At 35.8% G+C, this 20,137-nt stretch overlaps 1 protein-coding gene across 2 annotated transcripts in view; it reads left to right on the forward strand.

Annotated features, from left to right (window-relative positions):
* Positions 1-5,207: 5,207 nt before the first annotated feature.
* The window catches only part of LOC143459116 (NACHT, LRR and PYD domains-containing protein 5-like), a 44,989-nt gene continuing 30,059 nt past the window's right edge, over positions 5,208-20,137 (forward strand). For both annotated transcript variants that reach the window (XR_013117742.1, XM_076956094.1), the window contains exons 1-6: positions 5,208-5,444; positions 6,031-6,107; positions 6,225-6,302; positions 17,034-17,114; positions 18,126-18,227; positions 18,379-20,102. Coding sequence is in view for 1 of the 2 variants with exons in the window: in XM_076956094.1 (XP_076812209.1) it covers positions 5,440-5,444; positions 6,031-6,107; positions 6,225-6,302; positions 17,034-17,114; positions 18,126-18,227; positions 18,379-20,102 (2,067 nt within the window). In the remaining variant the exon portion in view is untranslated. The remainder of the gene's footprint in view (positions 5,445-6,030; positions 6,108-6,224; positions 6,303-17,033; positions 17,115-18,125; positions 18,228-18,378; positions 20,103-20,137) is intronic.

The raw sequence follows: 20,137 nt of genomic DNA on the forward strand, positions 1-20,137 counted from the left end.
GCATATAGTCAACTAAAAACTATATAGGCTACAAATGCAATAATAATAAAGTTTTTACAATAAACTTAAAGAAGGCAAACAAACATTCCTCGTTTCGAAATACTGTAATGTAAACATTCAAGCGAAATTATTATTATTTAAAATTATTATTTTGGTTAATGTAATAAAACCGTATATTGCATATGATGCAACAAGTAAAGACATTCGGACAAGAATCCAGGATAAAATGTACACAAAGCAGAGATAATAGACACAAAAAATTTCAGATTTTCCTAAATCAACAAATTGCAATTGGTCAACAACAACTGATCCGGGTCCCGGATCTCATTTAGTACCTGCACACAAATTATGTGGCTGTTTTCGATCTTTAACGAGCTTTACGCTTCCATCATTCATAAGCTTGATGACAGTAGATAGCTCTTTAAGAGAAGAAACCGCTTCTAGTTGGTTCATAACTTTGGAAAATTCCATTAGGCATACACACCCTGTTTCACGGCACAATGACCTTCCCTCGATGAAATTACAAAATCGTAACCGGCACTTGTTCACCATGTTTTCTTTAGAGGAATATCCAAAGAATATAGCAATGTCGGTTATGCACTGCAAAAATAGAGAAAACGTTACAACAATAACGTTGACACGATTTTGTATCTTATGTTTACTAACGACAAAAAGCAGAGCCTGTTGTTTAAATTTTATGCTTAAGTTAATGAAATATCAGTTAAAATCACACTTACCTTTTCTTTCAACTTGTATGATGGGTACTTTTCTAAAGTCTTCGCAGTGCGTTCGTCACCAGGAAATTTTTTGATAACTTCCATCCTCCTCTTGATCGCTATTAATGACATTTCTTCCACCTCGTTTGCGTGATTTTTCTTTTTCAGAAGTGGCGTCATTGTGAATTTATTTAAGGCTGCCACTTGGTTGTTGAATCGCTTTCGGATATGGGCAAATGAACAGGGCTTCACTGCCACAATGAAAATACAAAATCTTGTTTGTTAGATCCTAACTCACAACCAACCACTGTTCACCTCCACCAAAAACTGCTGCATCGCTGTTCCAAAAAATCTTTCAAGAAGTCTTCTGTCTTTGAGACTGAATGGACTGATATTAGTTCCAACTTCTTGAAGAGATGAAGGCAGATCGTATACTGTGACTGTGGCAACTGCAAAGTGCACATATTGTAAATTATTCGTTAAAATGGTAACGCTTATAAATCCTCTATATTTTTTTTTAAACTATGATAAATTATTTCAATTGCGCAAAATATAGCACTATACAAATTACAAACTTGTACACAATACATATATAATAGGTATGTATTTTTATTATAGTATGTATTACAGTAGCCATGGCAGTTACCAACGTAATGAAATATAATAACGCAAAAGCAGTGCAGTAATCACAAACTTTGCTTTTTAAAAATAAAGACAGGTTTACATTTTTGACCGTAAAACTAAGGGCTATAATTTTGGAACAAGTTGCAAAATTTACTAAGCTTACGTTAGCATTAAGTCTCTAATACAGTACTCAAATACAATGCATATTATATCTATTGTAATAAAATTTAGTGTGTACACCACCAATTAACGCTGCGTAAACCGACTTTTACATAATAAAGTAACCAATCACCAATGCAATAGACAATTTATAGCCAAAAGTTTAATCATTTAATATCACGAAGCTCGTTCCTCGTGTTGGTACAACAGAATGTAAATCGATTCATTTTTGGCCGGACAACAGCCAGACATATGTGCAAATGGAGTATATTGAACGTTTTGAACTAGCTTTGGTAATGCTACTGATCAGTGTTTTACATAAAAATATGCCCCTCCGGTCTCCTTCATAACAATGTCGCAAAACTTGAAAATAGTTCGCAACGGTTCATGGTTGCAAAATAAAACAGTCTTGGCTACATTACAAAGCTTTTTTTGTATTAGCAATCGCACGCAATTCAAGCATTACTGCGTTATGTGTAATGTCGTCGTCGTCCTCTGTTTTTGCTTTTTCTACGAATCATTGATTACGCATGGAATCACTCTGGGATCAAGTCCGAAGTAAAAACGTAACGCGTAACTCACCACCGGCAAACGAAATTAGTTACAAGGAAGTCTTGCAAACGGAGCAGAAAGCTTTTGAAACTAAGTTGTTTTGAACAGCAATAGAAGTTTTAAGTTTAATAACTTTGCTCCCACAAGTTATGAAGTTTTACAATAAAAATGGAATAATCGGTTGCCGCAAAACAAAATGCCACATATGTAATGCCTGGAAAAACAACAGAATTGCCAACAAACCTTCAATCCCTTTAATGAAAGCTTCATGCAAACCATTCTTGAAAGCGAAATTTCGTAACCAAAGGTCCATCTCTGCAGTGTGGTGTTTGAAAAGAAAGTATTACTAGACTTGTGTAAGACATCATCCGCAAAGTTGTCTTTTATTGGTTGGATTGTTGGATACTTCCCAACTTATTTTGAAACTTTTTTCTTTCCGGCTAAATATTCTCCAGGTCTACCCAATTCTCTCAACTTCCTTTTTCGTGGCCAGTTAGTTTGCCTGCATGTAATCGTAATCGTTAGCCGCAATACTTTATGCATAGTTCTCCAAAAACTTGGTTTTGTGTGCTAAATCATGAAGCTCTTTATTTGTAGAAACTGTACCAGCTATCAGATTGCAAATTATGCATGCAACTCCATTCGACTTTACCACAACCATTTGCGGAAACATGTTCGCGACTCTAGTTTTCGTTACGCTTGTCAAAAGAAAATTACAGGAAGAGATAAATATTCCAATTCCCTGGCACAACCTAAAAAATAAAAATTGTCCAAGGAAAGTAAGTCTGGGTGCAAACAACCTCAACCCAGAGATTATGTTTATGTAATTGACCCTACCCCAAACTCAAAATGGCATCAAACTTGCTTTACCTCAACATCAAAACACAAACAAGCAAACCTACCTTGAACATTTTTGTTGTGATTGTTAGCCTAGATGTCCTATTTTTTTGTGAAAAGTGAATGAAGTATTTGTAGCACTTGTGTGCGTTGACATTTCCGGATTATTTAAAAAAGCCTTTACCATTTGGGGAAAATAATTTGGGTAATGAAATTTGTAAAAAAATCTTGGCCTACTGTACTTACGTGGGAAAACTTTTAAGTTCCTTCGTCCTTTTACAACCTTGCATTTAGTAAAAAACTCATGAAATTATAGCATTGCAGGGATAAGAAAGTTTTAAACAGTGACGAAATGTCACCATCTAAATATTAATGTGGTGTTCATCGCGGTAACAGCAACTATTAAGCCGGTAACTCCGACTGTGTCAAGTGGCTGAATATATTACGTGACACGAATGACATTAAGCCACTTGATTTGCACTTGTAACGAAGTAAACGCCAATCACATCGTACACTGGGTTTTATTTAGCCATAATAGTTTCCAATGCATCGGTGGTGCGTAGTTAGCCATAAAAAGGCGTTGCGAACTGTATGTAGGCAGGTTTATGGTACTTGGACCAAAATAAGGCGTGGGGAGTGTTTTTTTGGACGAAAGTGGCATTTTATTAGTCAATGATGAAAATTGTGGACTATTATCAGTCACTATTTTTTCCTGTGTAATTGGACATAACATAGGTTAAACTCCTAAGACCTACACTTCTGACTTCAATTGACTGCAAGGAAAGCCAGAGCAGCAGCATGCTGTCAAGCAACTTGACTAATCTATGAACTTGTATTTGGACTTGCTTTTGTGTTTAAGTTACGATGACGCTGGTTGAGTTTGCCTACAGCCTAGAAGTGCTTGTTAATCGCACTTTTCAGGACAATTTTAGAAAGTTTATTTAAAGCTCTGTGGTTAGCTATTAGGCAGCAAACTTCACCACAACCTTTATTTTATCAGTTTCTTCTGACTTGTTTGTACAGTTGCAAGCTGTGGCCTATGCCCTAGACCAGTGGTTTTCAACCTTGTTCATACCGCGACCCATTTTAACAACCCAATGTAACTAACGACCCCCTTCCAACAATTTTGATGAAAAAGATGAAAATTTTGAAAAAGTCATTTTTTCGCTACTTTACTGACTTTGGTATAACGAGCAGTATTTTTCTTGCTCGTTGAAAACCGAGCAAGAAATACTGCTCGTTAGCCCTCGGTAAGCTTGGTTCTGTATGAAATAAGCAATTAAAATGCTCTTATTTCATGTGAAATAGCAATGAAAAAAATCAAGTTTTATTTTTTAATGTCTAGCGAATGTTACCTTGCTCTTAAAAGTGACAACAAATCTTAACGCTTTTGAAATTTCCTCAGGCTAGGCTAGCTAGCGTAGGCTACCTATGATTGATACCGGGAACTCAATAGTAGGCCTACACTGGCTTGCCTAGGCTATCATCAGCTGCAAAAATAATAGTCTATCTCGCAACTTGCTTCCTGGCTGCTCACTGTTTGAACATTCAACTTTTATTCAACTGTTTGAACGTTCACTGTCAACAACATTCACTAATATCATTACAGTTAATTTTATGGTAATTAATTGGCATTCTCGTAATAGTGATTGGTATTTAATTGTCGTCTTCGCGACCCCCAGAGAAAAGGCAAACGACCCACCCGGGGGTCGTGACCCCCAGGTTGAAAACCACTGCCCTAGACTATAAAGCTTTTTGAGGTCTCTTTTTAATTCAAGGTCGGCTTACGATTTTTTTAAACCAAATTCTTATGTTTTTGTGATATTTTCCTGGAAAATAGAAAGCATATTACAAAGGCTGATGTCCCTGACCCTTCGCAGCTTTTACTTTACCATTAGCCTACGTGCAGATTTCTATTAAGGGTTGTTTATACTATTTTTTGGCTGTTTTTAGTATGTGTAAATCCAATTTTTGCGGTTTCTTGTTGACTAAAAGTAAGTATTACAACATCATAACCTAAACCTAACTTAAATCTTCCTTTTAATTTAAATCTAACTTCAATAAAATCTTAAGCAGCGAAGATCAACATTTGCATTCCGATTTTCTAACCTAATTGCCAATCTTTTAACAATCAGCTGCATGACTTAGAACGAGTAAAAACTATTAATTTTGAGAGCGACTATTTCACCGTAAGTAAGTCATGCAACTTACAGTTATAGATAGGCGTTTAATACTCTACTTGCCAAGCTTGGTTTAAGAATTAGGACTGAATTGTCTGTTCAGTCTTTACAGCAGAAAGTCACCAGGCTAATTGTCTGTAGCTTGCACTTTTCGTTAATACACAATTATTATTTTTTGCTTTACTTTACGAAACCAACCACTTCCTTATTATACAGTAGAACAGTTTTGTATAGAGACAACTTACAGAGGATCTTAGGCTACAGATTGCTTTTAATTGAATACCGTTCCATTTTCCTGTTTAAAGAAGAAGCATCTGCAATTTAACATTAAAACGTTTTATTAGCAAGCTCCAGTAAAAACATTTTCGAAGATGAGGTAATTTTTCACTTCTAAGTATTAGCTAATGTAATATAATGACTGATTTCATACCACCATTAGTTGACCTTGTATGTTTTATGACGAAGACATTTTGCGATATTGAAACGAGCGTTGTAACTTGTAAAGCAATTGCTGATGATAAATTCTAGACAAAGGTTTCAACGCGGAAGTAAAAATATGGAAGATATCTGAAATAACAAATAGTACAAAAGGCATTGAAAAATTAGAATGTAGCCATTTGTGTTCTGTTAAAGCATCGATATTACTATAAGCCATACATAATGCTGTGTATGAAACTCAAGGTTAGTTTTGGTTTACATGCTAATTTGTTTCAATGAATGGAACTCAATCGGTTCGGTAAAACTGTAAATAGACTTTGTAAATATTGATCATTGCTTTGCTATATCAAACTCTTGTAATCAGCACCAGGACAAGGATAAACAAATTGAGCTTTAAATATTTGTTTAGACAAGCTGAAACCTTTCAGTAACATAAATGTTGAACCCATAACGCGTCACAGTCTACCAATGAAATCACTTCATCATGTAACAAATATAACATTTGTATATATTGTTTTTCACAGCCAAAATCCGAACGTAAATTTTCAAGGCAGCACAATAAACAACGCCAAAGTTGTAGGTTCGCAAGGGGTCAATTATAGTAAGTGTTTACATATGTTTTATCATAATTTCTACTATTTAGTAGTGATCAAAGTTGACCATAATTTCTTGCTGAATGATAAAAAATTTCTAACTTGATGATCGTTGCTGTTTATAGCTGAACAGAACGAAAGCGGAATTCGATTGGACAACAAAAGCACCATGAATATGCGTGACGTGATAAGAGGAAACTCAGGTGATGACAAAAATAGTAAATATAAGTTTTTGCAACAACTGAAATAAAAATTTCCTGTTATTGTAAACGTAATTTGACCATCTGGTATTGATAACGTTGTTGTTTAAAAATAAGTCCTATTTTTTTCTGGTTGACTCACTTTCCACGTGACTTAACATAAACCTATTTTGTTTCTGGTATACTTTGATTTGCTTCTTGAGTAGATAAACTAATAAAATTGATGAGTACACCAATAGGCTAAGACGATGTTTTTAACCATTTTACGGTATTTATTGAAGTAGTAAAGCATAATGAAAATAAGTGAGGTGTAACACCTGAGCAAAATTAAAACATGTGAAACTTATTACACTAACACCTAAGAAAAATTTAAACTTGTGAAGTGTTACACCTGATTAAAAAGAAAAAAACATCAATAAATAATAAATAGCATTAGATTGCTGCAAAGCGTTGCAAAGCAAACAGAGAATTACACACAAGCAATTCACATCAAAAGTTTGCCAAATCTCGTCTATTTATTGACTTGACATCATTGAATACAGTACACACTTCACTGCAGCAAACTTTGAAACATGCCACTTTCTTCGTTTTCCCAGTTCTATCCTTGAAGTACTTCTGCTATGTTGTAAACAGAAAAAAAATAAATATCGCCCTGCGTTAATGACGTTTGCCTTCTTCAACGAGATTTTGTTTTTCTGCATAAACAAGTTTACCCGGTGTCTACCTGACAATCGTCCTCGAATTCGGAGACTTTAGTACAGCCATGTCTATAATCTTGTACCATAGATGGTAACTGTCCACTGGATGGGCTTAACCCGAATTTTTTTCCCAATACATTGCCCTAACTCTTTTTCAACTTCATGATTGAGAGCAGGTTTTCAACCTCTGCTAATAATGAGCTGATCTCCTTTAATTCGTTTCACTCTTTTGCGTAAAATGCTTCCATTCATGTTATATTTATCTGCAATAATTCGGCAATTCTCTTTACCTTGCAGAAATTTATGAACAGCATTTTTCATGTCCTCGTCGATCCACTGTGTAAAGTTTTTTTTTAGTGAAACCATAGACAACTTAAATAGAAGAACTGGTAACTTCTATGCTCGGTATCTGGAACTTGGGTTCCAAGTTGGAACTTGGGTCCCATCATAATTTGTGTCAAATACATGGTAAAACCTTCATTCTGGTGTCTCTTGGGGGGTTTTGAAGGATAAGGAATTACTTTTTCATACTTTTAACCTTCTACAAGGTCATCTGAAGGTCATTTAAAGGTCAAATCACAAAAAAATAGTCCAAAATCACTCAAAATATTGCATATTTTCTCACTTAAACAACTGAAACACACAATATGTTCTCCTGTGACTGAATTAAAATGTATTCATGGACAGTTTAGCCTGAATAGTTCAACACAAACAATGAAATTTGTGAAACAACAATGAAAAACAACAACAAACAACAATAAAATTTGTAGAAATGAGTAATCAAAATACTTGTTCAGTTTTTAGTAGAGAGTTTTTCTTTTCTTCTCAGCCGAGTTGTCTTTCTTTGTCACTGTTGTCAAGCACAAATGCTTTCAAAAGAATGTTTGATAAAGTAAGACATGCTCCTTGAATTACAACCATTGGACTATCGATACGACGCAAAGCATGGCTTAGATGAGCTCGGCAGCAATGCAAGTTGCACTTACCAAACAGTTTATAGGCTGAGTGTACGAAATGTACTGTTGAGAGTAGAGGTACAGTTAGTCCACCTCTATTTAAGTTTGTGAGAAACTCTGAATTAATCCGATGGTCGTCATCATTTTCAGTTTCGATACGCAAGATATTAGGTGGATATTTGTGTTCCAAATATCCAGCTAGAAAAATACATTTATGCTTGACACTGTCATTAGATTGCACTAGGTCTTCAGTGTCAGCAATGGTGATGTCAAATTGATCATCATCAATGCAAATGTTAGAGGTGCAAGGCACATCATGAGACTCGCACGGAGTTGACTCATATTTTAAAAGTGCATGGAGATTTTTGGTTTTTGCAGCTGCCTTGATATCTACAATGTCAATATAGAAATTACCTCCACTGTGTTGTCTGGCTTGACCAAAGAACTTTTCAAGGGCCTCATCAGCAAACACACCAGGTAGAACGTAGATGAAGTTGTGCTGAGTCAGTAGCAACTCTGCGGCTTCGATGTTGGCTATTGTATACCGGAATATCGATCTTTCACATTCATCATATGAAACCAATCAGTGATGAGTTTGACAAAAATGATGGTGCCCTCGTTAATGCCAAGTTTATCCTTTAGAGTTGAAAGAGCAGCAACTGTCTTGTCATTGAAGATCTGGCATACAAAATGCACGCTTTGTTTCTGCAAAGATTTTGGGTACACAGCTGTGTATGTGATCTTGGTAAGACGGATGCTGTTTTTCCGGTCTTCATTGTACAGTGCTTTTATGTCCTTCCATCGTGCAATATATGTGTTTCCATCTTTTGTGAAAGAAAGTTCCTTATCATGCACCGTTATCCAGTTATTTCTTATATTTTTAAAAGAATGAACGTAGTCAAAAACAAGGAAAGCATAAGAATTTATAGCGTCAATGAAGACTTTACCAGGGCAATGTAATTTACCATAAACTGCAACATTTGTATTGCAATTATCACCTACACAAGAAATTATACTACCACCAGCATTGTTTACCGCTACTAGAGCTTCCAATAGAATTTTCTTGAGTTGATCTGAATTAAGTTTTGCAACAGGGTAAATGCGTAGTATATATCTAGGGCCACCAAAATGGCAGACAACTTCAATCACCAAAGCATGTCACGCATGTGTTGCAAGAACTTCGGTATCACCAGAACCATTTTGCGCATAACCAACAACACGACCACCTGAGTACCTAAGTGTTTCTGTGAGCTTCACTTCATCAAAAAAATGTTGATAAGACACTGCTGAGGTTGAAGCTTTTGGAAAAGTTGCTCTAAGTTTTCATCATGGAAACTACAGGAGAGTAGTTTTTTCAACAGTTCCACTCTCGGTAAAACAATTGAACCGGACTTTCGTATCATTTTATATGCAGCTGGAGAAATGTTATGAAATTCGGCAGCAAGAATATAAAGATTTTTGTCAAAACGTCGACCTTCTGGAGGAGTGAGCAGTAACTGTAACTGAGCATAAATAAACTGGAAATGAGGCGAATCAGAAAAACTCATGCTATTCAATTCCTCTACAGCACTTTTTAGATAGTCTGTATCTTTGAACTCATACTCTGTAATGCATGACAGAATTTTGTCTAACTGTGACCATTTACTGAGAAGGCTATTCTTTTGCAGACAACCAGCTTTGGAAAAATATGTTTTAGGTATGTCCTTTCCATTTTTCTCAACACATTGAAGATGCAAAAATCCAAATGACGATTGAACGCGTTGAAAATGAAGAAATTGAATAACAGAATGTCCTTTTGCATCAGTTTTAGAAATGTAAATGTCATCACTATCACAAAAAAAAAGATGATCCTTTGGGAAATGCTGCTTGATGTCATTACAAAAAGAAGGAAAGTCAGCTATCTTATCCAGGCCTTCAGTACGGAATCGTTCCTTTTCAGCTCTGGCCTCTGCTGAAACAGTTCTAGGCCTAGTTCTGGGTACTGAGGAGACCTGCTTTAAGCATGACTTTAAAACTCCAGGGAAAATGGACGGTGGTTGTCTTGGTCTTTTTCCACCTTTAACTGAAATCCATTCACAGTCAAAATATTTAGCACAAGCATAGATCTGCTTAAGCTGTAGCAAACTAGAACGCTCATTTGGCATGGCATCAATCCAGCGGTTTCGTTCTACTTCATCAGTTGGAAATGATACCACTTTGGAGTACGGTTCCTCCCTGTAATTGCCTTGACAACCATATACATTACATTTCTTAGGCATTGTGTGTTATTAACAGAGACCCTTGAAAAAAAATTTGTTCCGATTATGCAATAGAACTAAGTCACACTAGAATCACATACACAAAATTATAAAACACTCGCGGCACACTTACAAGAGAAGAAAAGTTGCTTTAAAATATTACCCTACTCTATCGGCAATGCCATAGCCTATAATTGGTTTTATCGTCACTTGTGCTTATTTATCAGCTATTGAATCAGTTAGAAAGCTTTAAAGACACATATGCTTGTCTGCATGCCTTATTTTAAATATTGATACAGTTCTTTTCCAAAATTCAAAAGATTCACGGCACACCTGAGAATCTGTGGCGGCACACTAGTGTCTATGATTGTCACCCAAGTTCCGTAACCCAAGAGTGCGAGTTACTAGTCCTTCTATTTAAGGCGGGGTTCTTAAACTTTTTGGCACACGCCCCCCTTGACGGTACCTAAAAATTTCGCCCCCCCTCATTGCAAAATAAAAAAGCATTAAACAAAACAACAATTTATTTTCAATTAATTTTCATTAATGAGAAGGATGTAGTTGTTTTTGGGAAACCAAACGATTAATTCGAGGCTTTGTGGAAGATAATGCACATCTTAGGTCGGCTGCACAGTCAAGTTTGTTCCTAGGTTTTGTCTTTATATTCATAAAGATGACGCTGCAAACGACTTGATCTCAAAACGTCGTTGCTTAGCTTTTCTTGCTTGTCGTTGCTTGCTTTGCTTAGCATGTCGCGCATTGTGGTACGACTTTTTTGTTCACTGTGGTATCTATATCTATACAGCCATACGTCAGATAATTTTGGTCATACTTTCTCTTTTTTCCACTCTTACAATTAGTTTAATTACTAAAATATCTGTGTATTAAATCAATACTAAATTTAAGTTTTACTTCATTTTACGGTTTTGATATTGGCTGACGTTGGTTTTACCCTATTTAAACCGGGTGCGTGACATTAGTATTTTTGGTTCCACGACAATTAACCGTGGGAAATTGACCGCGAACAAATTCACCGGGAACAACTGACCGTGACGTAAATTTACCTAGAACCAACTGACCTCAAATCATATTATCACTTAAATCATATAATTTGAATAACCAACAATGCTAATTTGCGTAAAAAATAAAAATAAAATGCGTAGCGCTTGATTTGTGTCCCCGGTCAATTTGTTGCCGGTCAGTTGACCACGACCAATTATCGCCGGTGAATTTGTTCACGGTCAATTGGCGTGATCCCAGTATTTTTATTATGTGTAGCTGACACTGCACACAAATTTTCAATCGTTAATGACTCGAAAATTATACGTCGCAAACTAATCGGATATTTACAGGTTAGTAGCAAAAACATCTGGTTTCCTGTATACATCATAATTGTAAAACTAAAGAAAATGCATTTAATGTAAATTAAGTATTTCTACAAGTGATACATTTGTAAAAGTTTTTCTTGTTACCCCGCCCGCCGTTGTGAGAAAAAACAGGTCACCGCAAAAAGAGAAGACAAGAAAACAGTTAGTCGAGCTAGGAGTGCGTGAATGAGTAAACGAAAACGATACGCTTCAATGTGGAGAAACACCAAATATTATGACATAACAATTGATGTATTTCGGAATCCAAATTTCAAAAATACAAATGCCATCATGACACACTTTCAAATTTTAGTAAAAATGAACCTATAGTGAAAGTCAAGAAAGCATGTTTAGACATAGCTCATATACAGCTTGTCATCTCTCGCGCCCCCCTTACGAATGTTACACGCCCCCCAAGGGGGGCGCGCCCCCCAGTTTAAGAACCACTGATTTAAGGTGTCTATGAGTGAAATCCTCCAGCATAATTCGATTTAAACATTCACCACTAAATTCTGAAGTTGCTAGGCTAGATTAAGTTTCTCCTCTTCTCGATTAAGTCGTAACGATACTCCAATAACTTTTCTCTTTTTGCGGTCACCACGATTATGATATCATCTTTTGCATTCCAATTGGGAGAGCTTTTATCACTGAAACAACACGCTGAAAGCGAAAATGATAAGGCTGAGTGATTTTAAAGTTATAAGGCAGTAAGCGCTTTAATGCCAACAGTAGAATTGTGCCTTTTAGCGACAAGTACAATGTAACTTTTCATTCACAATTCGAAAGTAGCGACCCACTTTTCATGTCTCAAATAATTAAAGGATTTGCAATCCTATTTCCTAGTATAGTGAGTCCACTTTGTTAGGTTTTTGCAGTGGACATGGGTGGAAATAAACAGCTTTATGAAACATATTTGACATATAAAATAAAGGTTTACATTTTAAAAGACACCAAAGAAAAAATGGAAAAAAACTTCAGGCTCGCGAAGAGTCGTCTCAAGAAAACCCAGGTGACCTGCGTTTTTTAATGTTCAAACCGCAAAATGTGTACCAAATTCAAGCGCATGTTATTGCTTGTAACTTTGCGGAAGATTTAAAAATGTTTTACCTGTGATCGAAAACTAAGACCCTCTATTAGCAGATGAAATACAAACTTATTCGAACTTACCAGCATAGAACGTGCCACAACAAAGGTAAGACAGCCAATGCGAAGAATGTTATTGGCCTAAAATCAATAGCCTGACAAAATATGTTTAGATAAGAAGGTCAGACTACATGCAGTGAGCTTATCTTTATCGTATGGTTAGATGAAACATAGGTCAACAAAAAGGATGTGAAAAGCAATAATTTATTTTTTGTTTGTTTTCTATAATGACCGGTGCGCATTTTTTTGGGGACAAATTTGTGTGCGCTCAATTTACAATGTTTGTCCATATATGTTGATTGTTTTTCATGTATTTATTGTATAGTATTTTTATAGATTTACGCATTTACAGCAAGAGAAAACATTTATTATGTAAGATTTGCAGTTTTTTTGCAGTCTTTTGATTGGTACAACTCAAATTGAAGCAAAAAACCAAAAGACATACAGTACTTTGTATCTTACTGTGCTTTTTTAATGATAACTGCCGCTTAAGAACCATCAGCAATTTCCAAAATGTCTGAAAAACATTTGAAAATTAAGTTAAAAATACGTACAGTTGCTCACACATATGATAACAATATATACTACTGTATACAGTGAGACCTCGTTAATCCGGACCACTTCGTTTCGTCAAAAAATGTCGGTTTAGCGGGGTATCCGGATTACCGGAAAGTAAAAAATCAATCAATCTTGCAAATGCAGCACCGTGTTCAAAACGCAGTATGCACCTTACTCCAATTCTAAGTACCGACTTACTGGCTGGTCAGCAACTAAAATAAAATTATACTTTTTGTATGATCCGACCCAGTGTCGAACCCCAGAACCACCATATTAAAGACGAATGTTCTCCAAGTGACGAGCATTCGGTCGAAAATCGGTTTGACAACCGCTCTTGCATGGCGAAGCATTCCGGCGGGACCAGCAGTCTTGAACTTTCCTTGACCTGTTTCCAATCTTTGCGCAATGCGTTATCAAAAGCTGATAGCACGATTGAGTTGCAGCAGTATGTCTTCAATAGATTGCCGCACTCAACCGATGTACTGTACGTATTTTTTGCGACCGCGGAAGTGTTGTTTGTTTTTGTTGATGAACAATTTCTTTTTTCGTTTCTAAAATACTGTACAGTATTTCATAGTATGACTAAAAAGCTGTGCGGCTAAAATTTTTTACAAAGCGCAATGCTGCACTGTACTGTACTTTTGAATCAATAAAGAACGCAACGTTATTATGCGTATTATGCGTAATCATTTTTGTTTAACTGTTAATAATCCGGTTTATCGGATTTTATTGCTATTGATTTAGCACATTTGTTCCAAAACTTTTGTGTCGGAGTCGGACAGCGGGGTTTCCGGATTAAAGGGGTAAAATGCATAGGAAGAAATCCGTTCCCGGCAGTTTTGTGTCGGATAGCGGGGATTCCGGTTGTTCGGGGTCCGGATTAACGAGGTCCCACTGTATACAATGAAGTCAAGCAAGAGAAGCATATGTGGGAACTTGGAAAGAATTCCATCCATTACAAGTCAATAAAGCGTTTGCACATTTTTGTTTTTTTTATATTCTTTAAGTTACCTGTAGTTTTATTCTGTTGATTGTAAAACTCCTTGTGTGTTTTTTATTGGAGTTATGGGGTGCTATACAAATGTTTATTGCTATTATTTATCTGAAAGTAAATATATCGATTTAAGGTGGAATAAGTTGACTGTTAGGAAACAATGATTAAAACAATACGTGATTTTCATGGTGTGGCTTTCAATCCTTTATCATTTACAACAGGGGTCGGCGACTTTTTGTCACACTTTGGCTTATACCATTCATTATTTTGTGGACCGGTTTTCAATAAAATAACAAATGTTTGGGGCATACAAAAAGCATTGCAAAATTTCATTGATTCAAAATTGCAAAAAATTTCAGGCCAGTTTTTGTGCTGGTTTGGCAAGTGTATGCGTGCTTCTTTCTCTTCAAAGCAGCTGAAGGGAAGTGTCTTGGGGTCGTTTTTGCCCCTGGCATGGCCCCAGGGGTAAATTAAAGGGTGATATAAACTTTCTGGTTATCGATTGCATCTTCTGTGAAAATTTGGAATTCTTTGGAATCTGCCGTTAAAAAGGCTTTCCGGTTTGTGACTTACAGACAGACTGAGTAAATCTCATATATATATATCTATATATATATATATATATATAAATTTTTTTTATTTTACTAATGTATTCTTTCCGGACCAACCCTGGGCCACGGCCTTGTGGTTGCTGACACATTATTGACAACATACAGTTTTTCAAATAGTAGTACTGAGCAATCCAATTTTTTTAAGTTCTGCTGCATGATTTCATTACATATGTACGTTTAATTTGCTGCCACTATACCGACCTCTATAGGTGTTGATTTCTGGGTGGCCATTGGGCATCCCCCCAATTGTGAATTATAGGGGGTAAAATATAGGTTTGCCCCCTGGTTTTGATATTCAGTTAACCTGTTTAACTTCTTACAAATTAAATTTTTTTATATTTTGCTATCAATGTCAATGTTTCGCCCTAATTGCAGTAGATAATGATTTTTCATATTACCTGCGCTGTCATTGAAGGGGAATAAATACGATTGAAGATAATTAGCGCATTGAAATGCAAAGGCAACTCATTGATAAGAAAAGGAGAAAATACACAAAAACTTGCTTGTCTTGAGAACACTCAAGAGATAAGAAGGGATAAGGTAAGATAATAAAGAGATAACAGCTGCAAGAGCAAAGAGCGCAGCATGGGACAGACAAACAGAAGTGAGACAAGAAAGCCCAAAGTGTGAAAAGAGATAATAAAAGAAACTTAAACGCATAACATTGGGCATAACATTTCTGAAAACGCCTCATAATAATGCATTTTTCCTGTTTAATGTGGTCACCGGTGATGTGTACAGCCAGTTATCTGTATTACACTGCAAAAGTTTTTAAGTGAGTCCGAAGAATGGATTCAACTCTCGCACGCTATAAGCAACTTCTACTTGCTAAGAAATTTGTTTTATCTTTACAGTTTAAATAAAGTAGTAATAATTTTTGTCCTGGGACAAGTTGGAAAAACAGGCCAGATTACTTAATGCAAAGCATTGTCGTAATGCATTACATAACTACACAACAACGATAATGTTGTGTGGATCTTCCACTCTCACAATGTGGAAATCTCCAACTTTCAATTCCCACCCCCCCCCCCCCCATTTTTCATTTTCCTTGAAAAATCAACCCAATGCTGACCTGGTTTTGCACCACAAACTTTTTTATGAGCTCTTTGTAGTGAATACCTTTAACTGTTTTCAATGGATGTCTAATGGCATCCTGGCTCGTTAAAAATTGGTATTCCTAAAAAAGTTGGATGCCCAACTCTGGGAAACTAAGCTTAATCTGCCAACAGACACAATCAACCATGCAGGTTTTTTAAGTCTAAAATTTCACAAAAACTCTGCTCTTTTTCTCCCATTGGTGTGGTCACAATTGCCAGTGTCATTTCCTTCAAATACATCTTTTAACCCCATCTAAACTTTATGTGGCCGACCTTGCACACAGTCACAGCAAAACGTGGCGTACAGTTGCCCTGTAATCACCCACTTTAGGTAGGGTTAATACAATCTCTTCATGCTGTGCGTAGTCTGGCACAGATCACATCTTAAACAATTAAATTTTCTAGATACCTGTCACATTGGCAACCTTTGATACTTGAATTCAAAATTTAGTTGCCATGGCACCAAGACACCCACTAAAATCTGACACTGCTTACCCTATGAAGCAACCTAGTTATGATAGTATGACAGTTAAGAACATGAAGAAGATTCTATGGTGTGATTGTACGTATCTGTACATCGTGTTCAAGTCAAAACAGCGGATAATCTCAAACGTTTAATATTAGGATGTAACTAATTGCACAGCCATTTAACAAGTGCTTTCTTCATTGTCAATTGTACTATATAATTATTTATACAAACTTGATGACAAGTTTTATCAAAAGTTTACATTGAATAACTTTATTACATTCTTCTCAAGTACGTTTTATTGAGATATGTTTACTACATACATTTGTCCGGTAAAAAACATGTTTGACAAAAAAGTATTTTAACTACATAATGAAGCTTTCTTTACTTTCCTTGCTTTTGAGTTTTAAAATTCCAATAAAGTCTCTTTAGAAGACGTGTTTCTGTGAATTGTGATGCAAGTAGCACAAAATACTGTTACAGAAATCAGTTAATTTGTCATTAACTTTTCAAACTATATAGTCCAAAGCAATGAGAAATTTTGTATTACGTTTTGACCAGTTGCACAAATGACCTGTTTTCATATTGTGATACCTTGTGTATTTAGGAGGTGTTAATATAAACCAAATGACAATTAACCAGCAAGCACAACAGCCTTCAACATCTCAAGCTAGCCAGCCACAATCAAGTAGGTTTCTGTTTTTCTTGCAACAACTTTGGAAGACAAACTTTCTTTCAGTGAAGTTTTTAGGCAGGAACTCACTAATTACAAGTACAGTAGTCACCGCTTTATAAGCCCCCCTTGGGACCGGACAATCTTACACAGACACAACAGGCAAATTTTCTTACACAATAATAAAAGAATACAGTTTTAGTGATTTTTGATCACTTTTGGCTGCACACTTTGCTAAGTTTTCAAGTTACTGTAGTTTTGAAAATTTTGAATCTTTTACCCACCGCTACAGTTACAGTACGTCACAGTACGATTATAGACGAACAATCAAGCTTGTGACACAACACTTGCATGGGATACGGTGGTTATTTTGTCGCCCAGATTGATGATGTGCAGAAACAATACGCTGCTTGGTTGCATTTGATGTAAAGCCTATCTTAGTCCACTTTACCAAAACCGTCATCACCCATGTACTCACGCTCAAATTATATGAAATACTGTATCTCCAAAAATGGGCTTTTAAACATAGTTTTAGGCTTATAAAGCGGAGCATTTAACTACAGCAACAAATGGTGTAAATGGGGACCGTGCTGAATTGGGCTTAATAGGCGGCTGGGATTATAAAGCGGTGGCTACTGTACTTGAAAAATGGTTAAAACACAGTAATTTTGCACACATGCTACAACAATATATTCATGTTGATATCTAAGACCGTTAAAGTTTGAAACATTTGCTTTTAACTCTTGTTCATTATTTTTTATCAATGGTGTAGATTCAAACAATAAAATGTAAAAATAAAGCATAAAAGCAATCAATGTTGATGAGGGTAATAAAGCAACAGCACATGCACGAACTAACGATATACTGTAATCAATAACAATATTGAAATAAATGAATTAAGCATGATAGTTGAACAAATCAAAGCACTTGTGTTGTATTGTGTGCTTGTATTGTGAGTGTGAACTGTGACATCTATGCTGACACTTGACAATACTTAAACACTATTTTTAAACTTTTTTCAATTAGGTGACCGGAAAAATCATTCAAATAGCATCGTTTCCAAACATCGTACAAGCGCCGGAAATGTAGTCATCAATATCATTCATAGAATGTTTCCGTACGTTTTAAGTAAGAAAACTTAATGGGTCTCTAAGACTGTTGTTAGCTAGTAATTACATGGATTTAAAACTTGAACACAGTGATTAAAAATTAAAGTTTTTGCCAGTTATAAGATGATCATGACCAACTCATGTATAGAAACACTTTTTAAATATTTTAGTATCCCATCTGAAAAAGACATTAAAGAAAAACGCTAGGGTTGTGTGCGGTGAAATCATTCATCCCATCAAACTTGAATTTGCCATCAACACAGTTAAACTGGAACTTTCTCAGCGGGTTCCCAAAATACCATCGGATGATGAAGGTCATTACAATAAACGCGATGAAGTGGTTAAAGCCTGGGAATCTGTAAAAGGAAACATTGAACTGAAAGACTTATTTACACTTGCACAAAATTCTGCTGAAAAAGAAGCTGAAAGGCTTGTCACCCAAGAAGCAAAACAGGATTATATTAACAAGAACAAGAACAAGAACACTGTGTTTGTAATTGGGCAAGCTGGAATGGGAAAAACCACTTTAGCAAAAACTATAATTAAACTGGTTACAGAAGAACAATTGCTTCCTAAATGTAAATTTTTGTTCTATATTCCATTTCGAGCTGTAGACTTTTTGATAGAGTCAAATTTTCTTGATTTTGTTTTGAGATGCTTCCAAAGTAAATGGTCGCACAACGTTAAGTTAGATTTTGTTCTGCTGAAAAAATTATCAAACAATCCGAATGTTTTATTTATCTTCGACGGTTTGGATGAAGCCGACACAGATTTCTTTTTTTCCAAAAATACTTCGTTAACCTGTGATCTTTGTGATAATTACACTCCAGACATTTTTATTGCCAATATTCTTTCTGGAAATATCTTTGCCAATGCTAAGAAACTCTTGACGTCACGACCCAGACAATTCTTTGAATTAAATGAGGCCTACTTATCGGGTTGTGTTGTAAACATTTTAGGTCTGAGTGTTAAATCTCAAGCCGAACTTCGTCAGCAAATATGTAAAGAAAAGTATGATGCAGTTCAAGATTACCTCAGTAGAAACCCATTAATTGATGCTTCTTGTTATGTGCCAGCCAAATGTATCATAATTTATCGTGTGCTTACCTTAGGCTTTAACTCTTCACTGAACCCTGGCATTCAGTCTTTAACCGACATATTTGTACGAGCCTTGTATTATTATTCTAAGTCAAAGCAGCATGTAAGGAAACCAGAAGAACTACAGAAGCTTTGTCATTTAGCTTGGAATGGCTTTCAAGCCAGAAAAATCATTTTCACCGAAATTGACATTTCACATGTCAAAATTAGTTCAGAAACTCTTGAAACTTTTGTGACAACATCATCCAAAGATGATGAACTTCTGGACAATCTTCTTCAAGGCAAGAAACAGTCCAGCTTTTCCCATCTTATCTGGCATGAGCTATTTACCGCCATTCATTTAATTCTTCACGTCCCATCTGGTGAATTTCAAAATCACCTTTCATGCTTTCTTGAGAGCAGATGGGAAGTTGTAGCATCGTTTGTCTTTGGACTGTGCAACTGCAGCGTACAAAGCAGTTTGAATGACATTTTTAACATAGCCGTCGTAGATTTTGACAAGAAATTTCAGCAGCTAGACAATTTTGTTTGTAAGGAGATGGAAAACATAAGAGAAAGTTTTCAAACCTCCACTTTTATTGAGATTTGTAACTGGATATATCAGCTAAACAAGACAGAAATGACAGAAAAGGTTGCTGCTTTTGTTCCTAAACAAATATTGCTTGACGGAAAAGTTCACCTAACTGATTTGTGTAGTGTGGGTTATTTGCTTCAATATGCGCAGTCGGGTTTCAGCATAAGATTTGGTGAAAGCTTATCATTTACTTACAACGCCATTTATCGGTGGTTATTTAAGGTAAAGTTACCTTATTTAACCTATGGTTTAATGAT

Source organism: Clavelina lepadiformis, chromosome 5 (assembly GCF_947623445.1).
Source record: "Clavelina lepadiformis chromosome 5, kaClaLepa1.1, whole genome shotgun sequence".
In the NCBI taxonomy this organism is placed as follows: Eukaryota; Metazoa; Chordata; class Ascidiacea; order Aplousobranchia; family Clavelinidae; genus Clavelina; species Clavelina lepadiformis.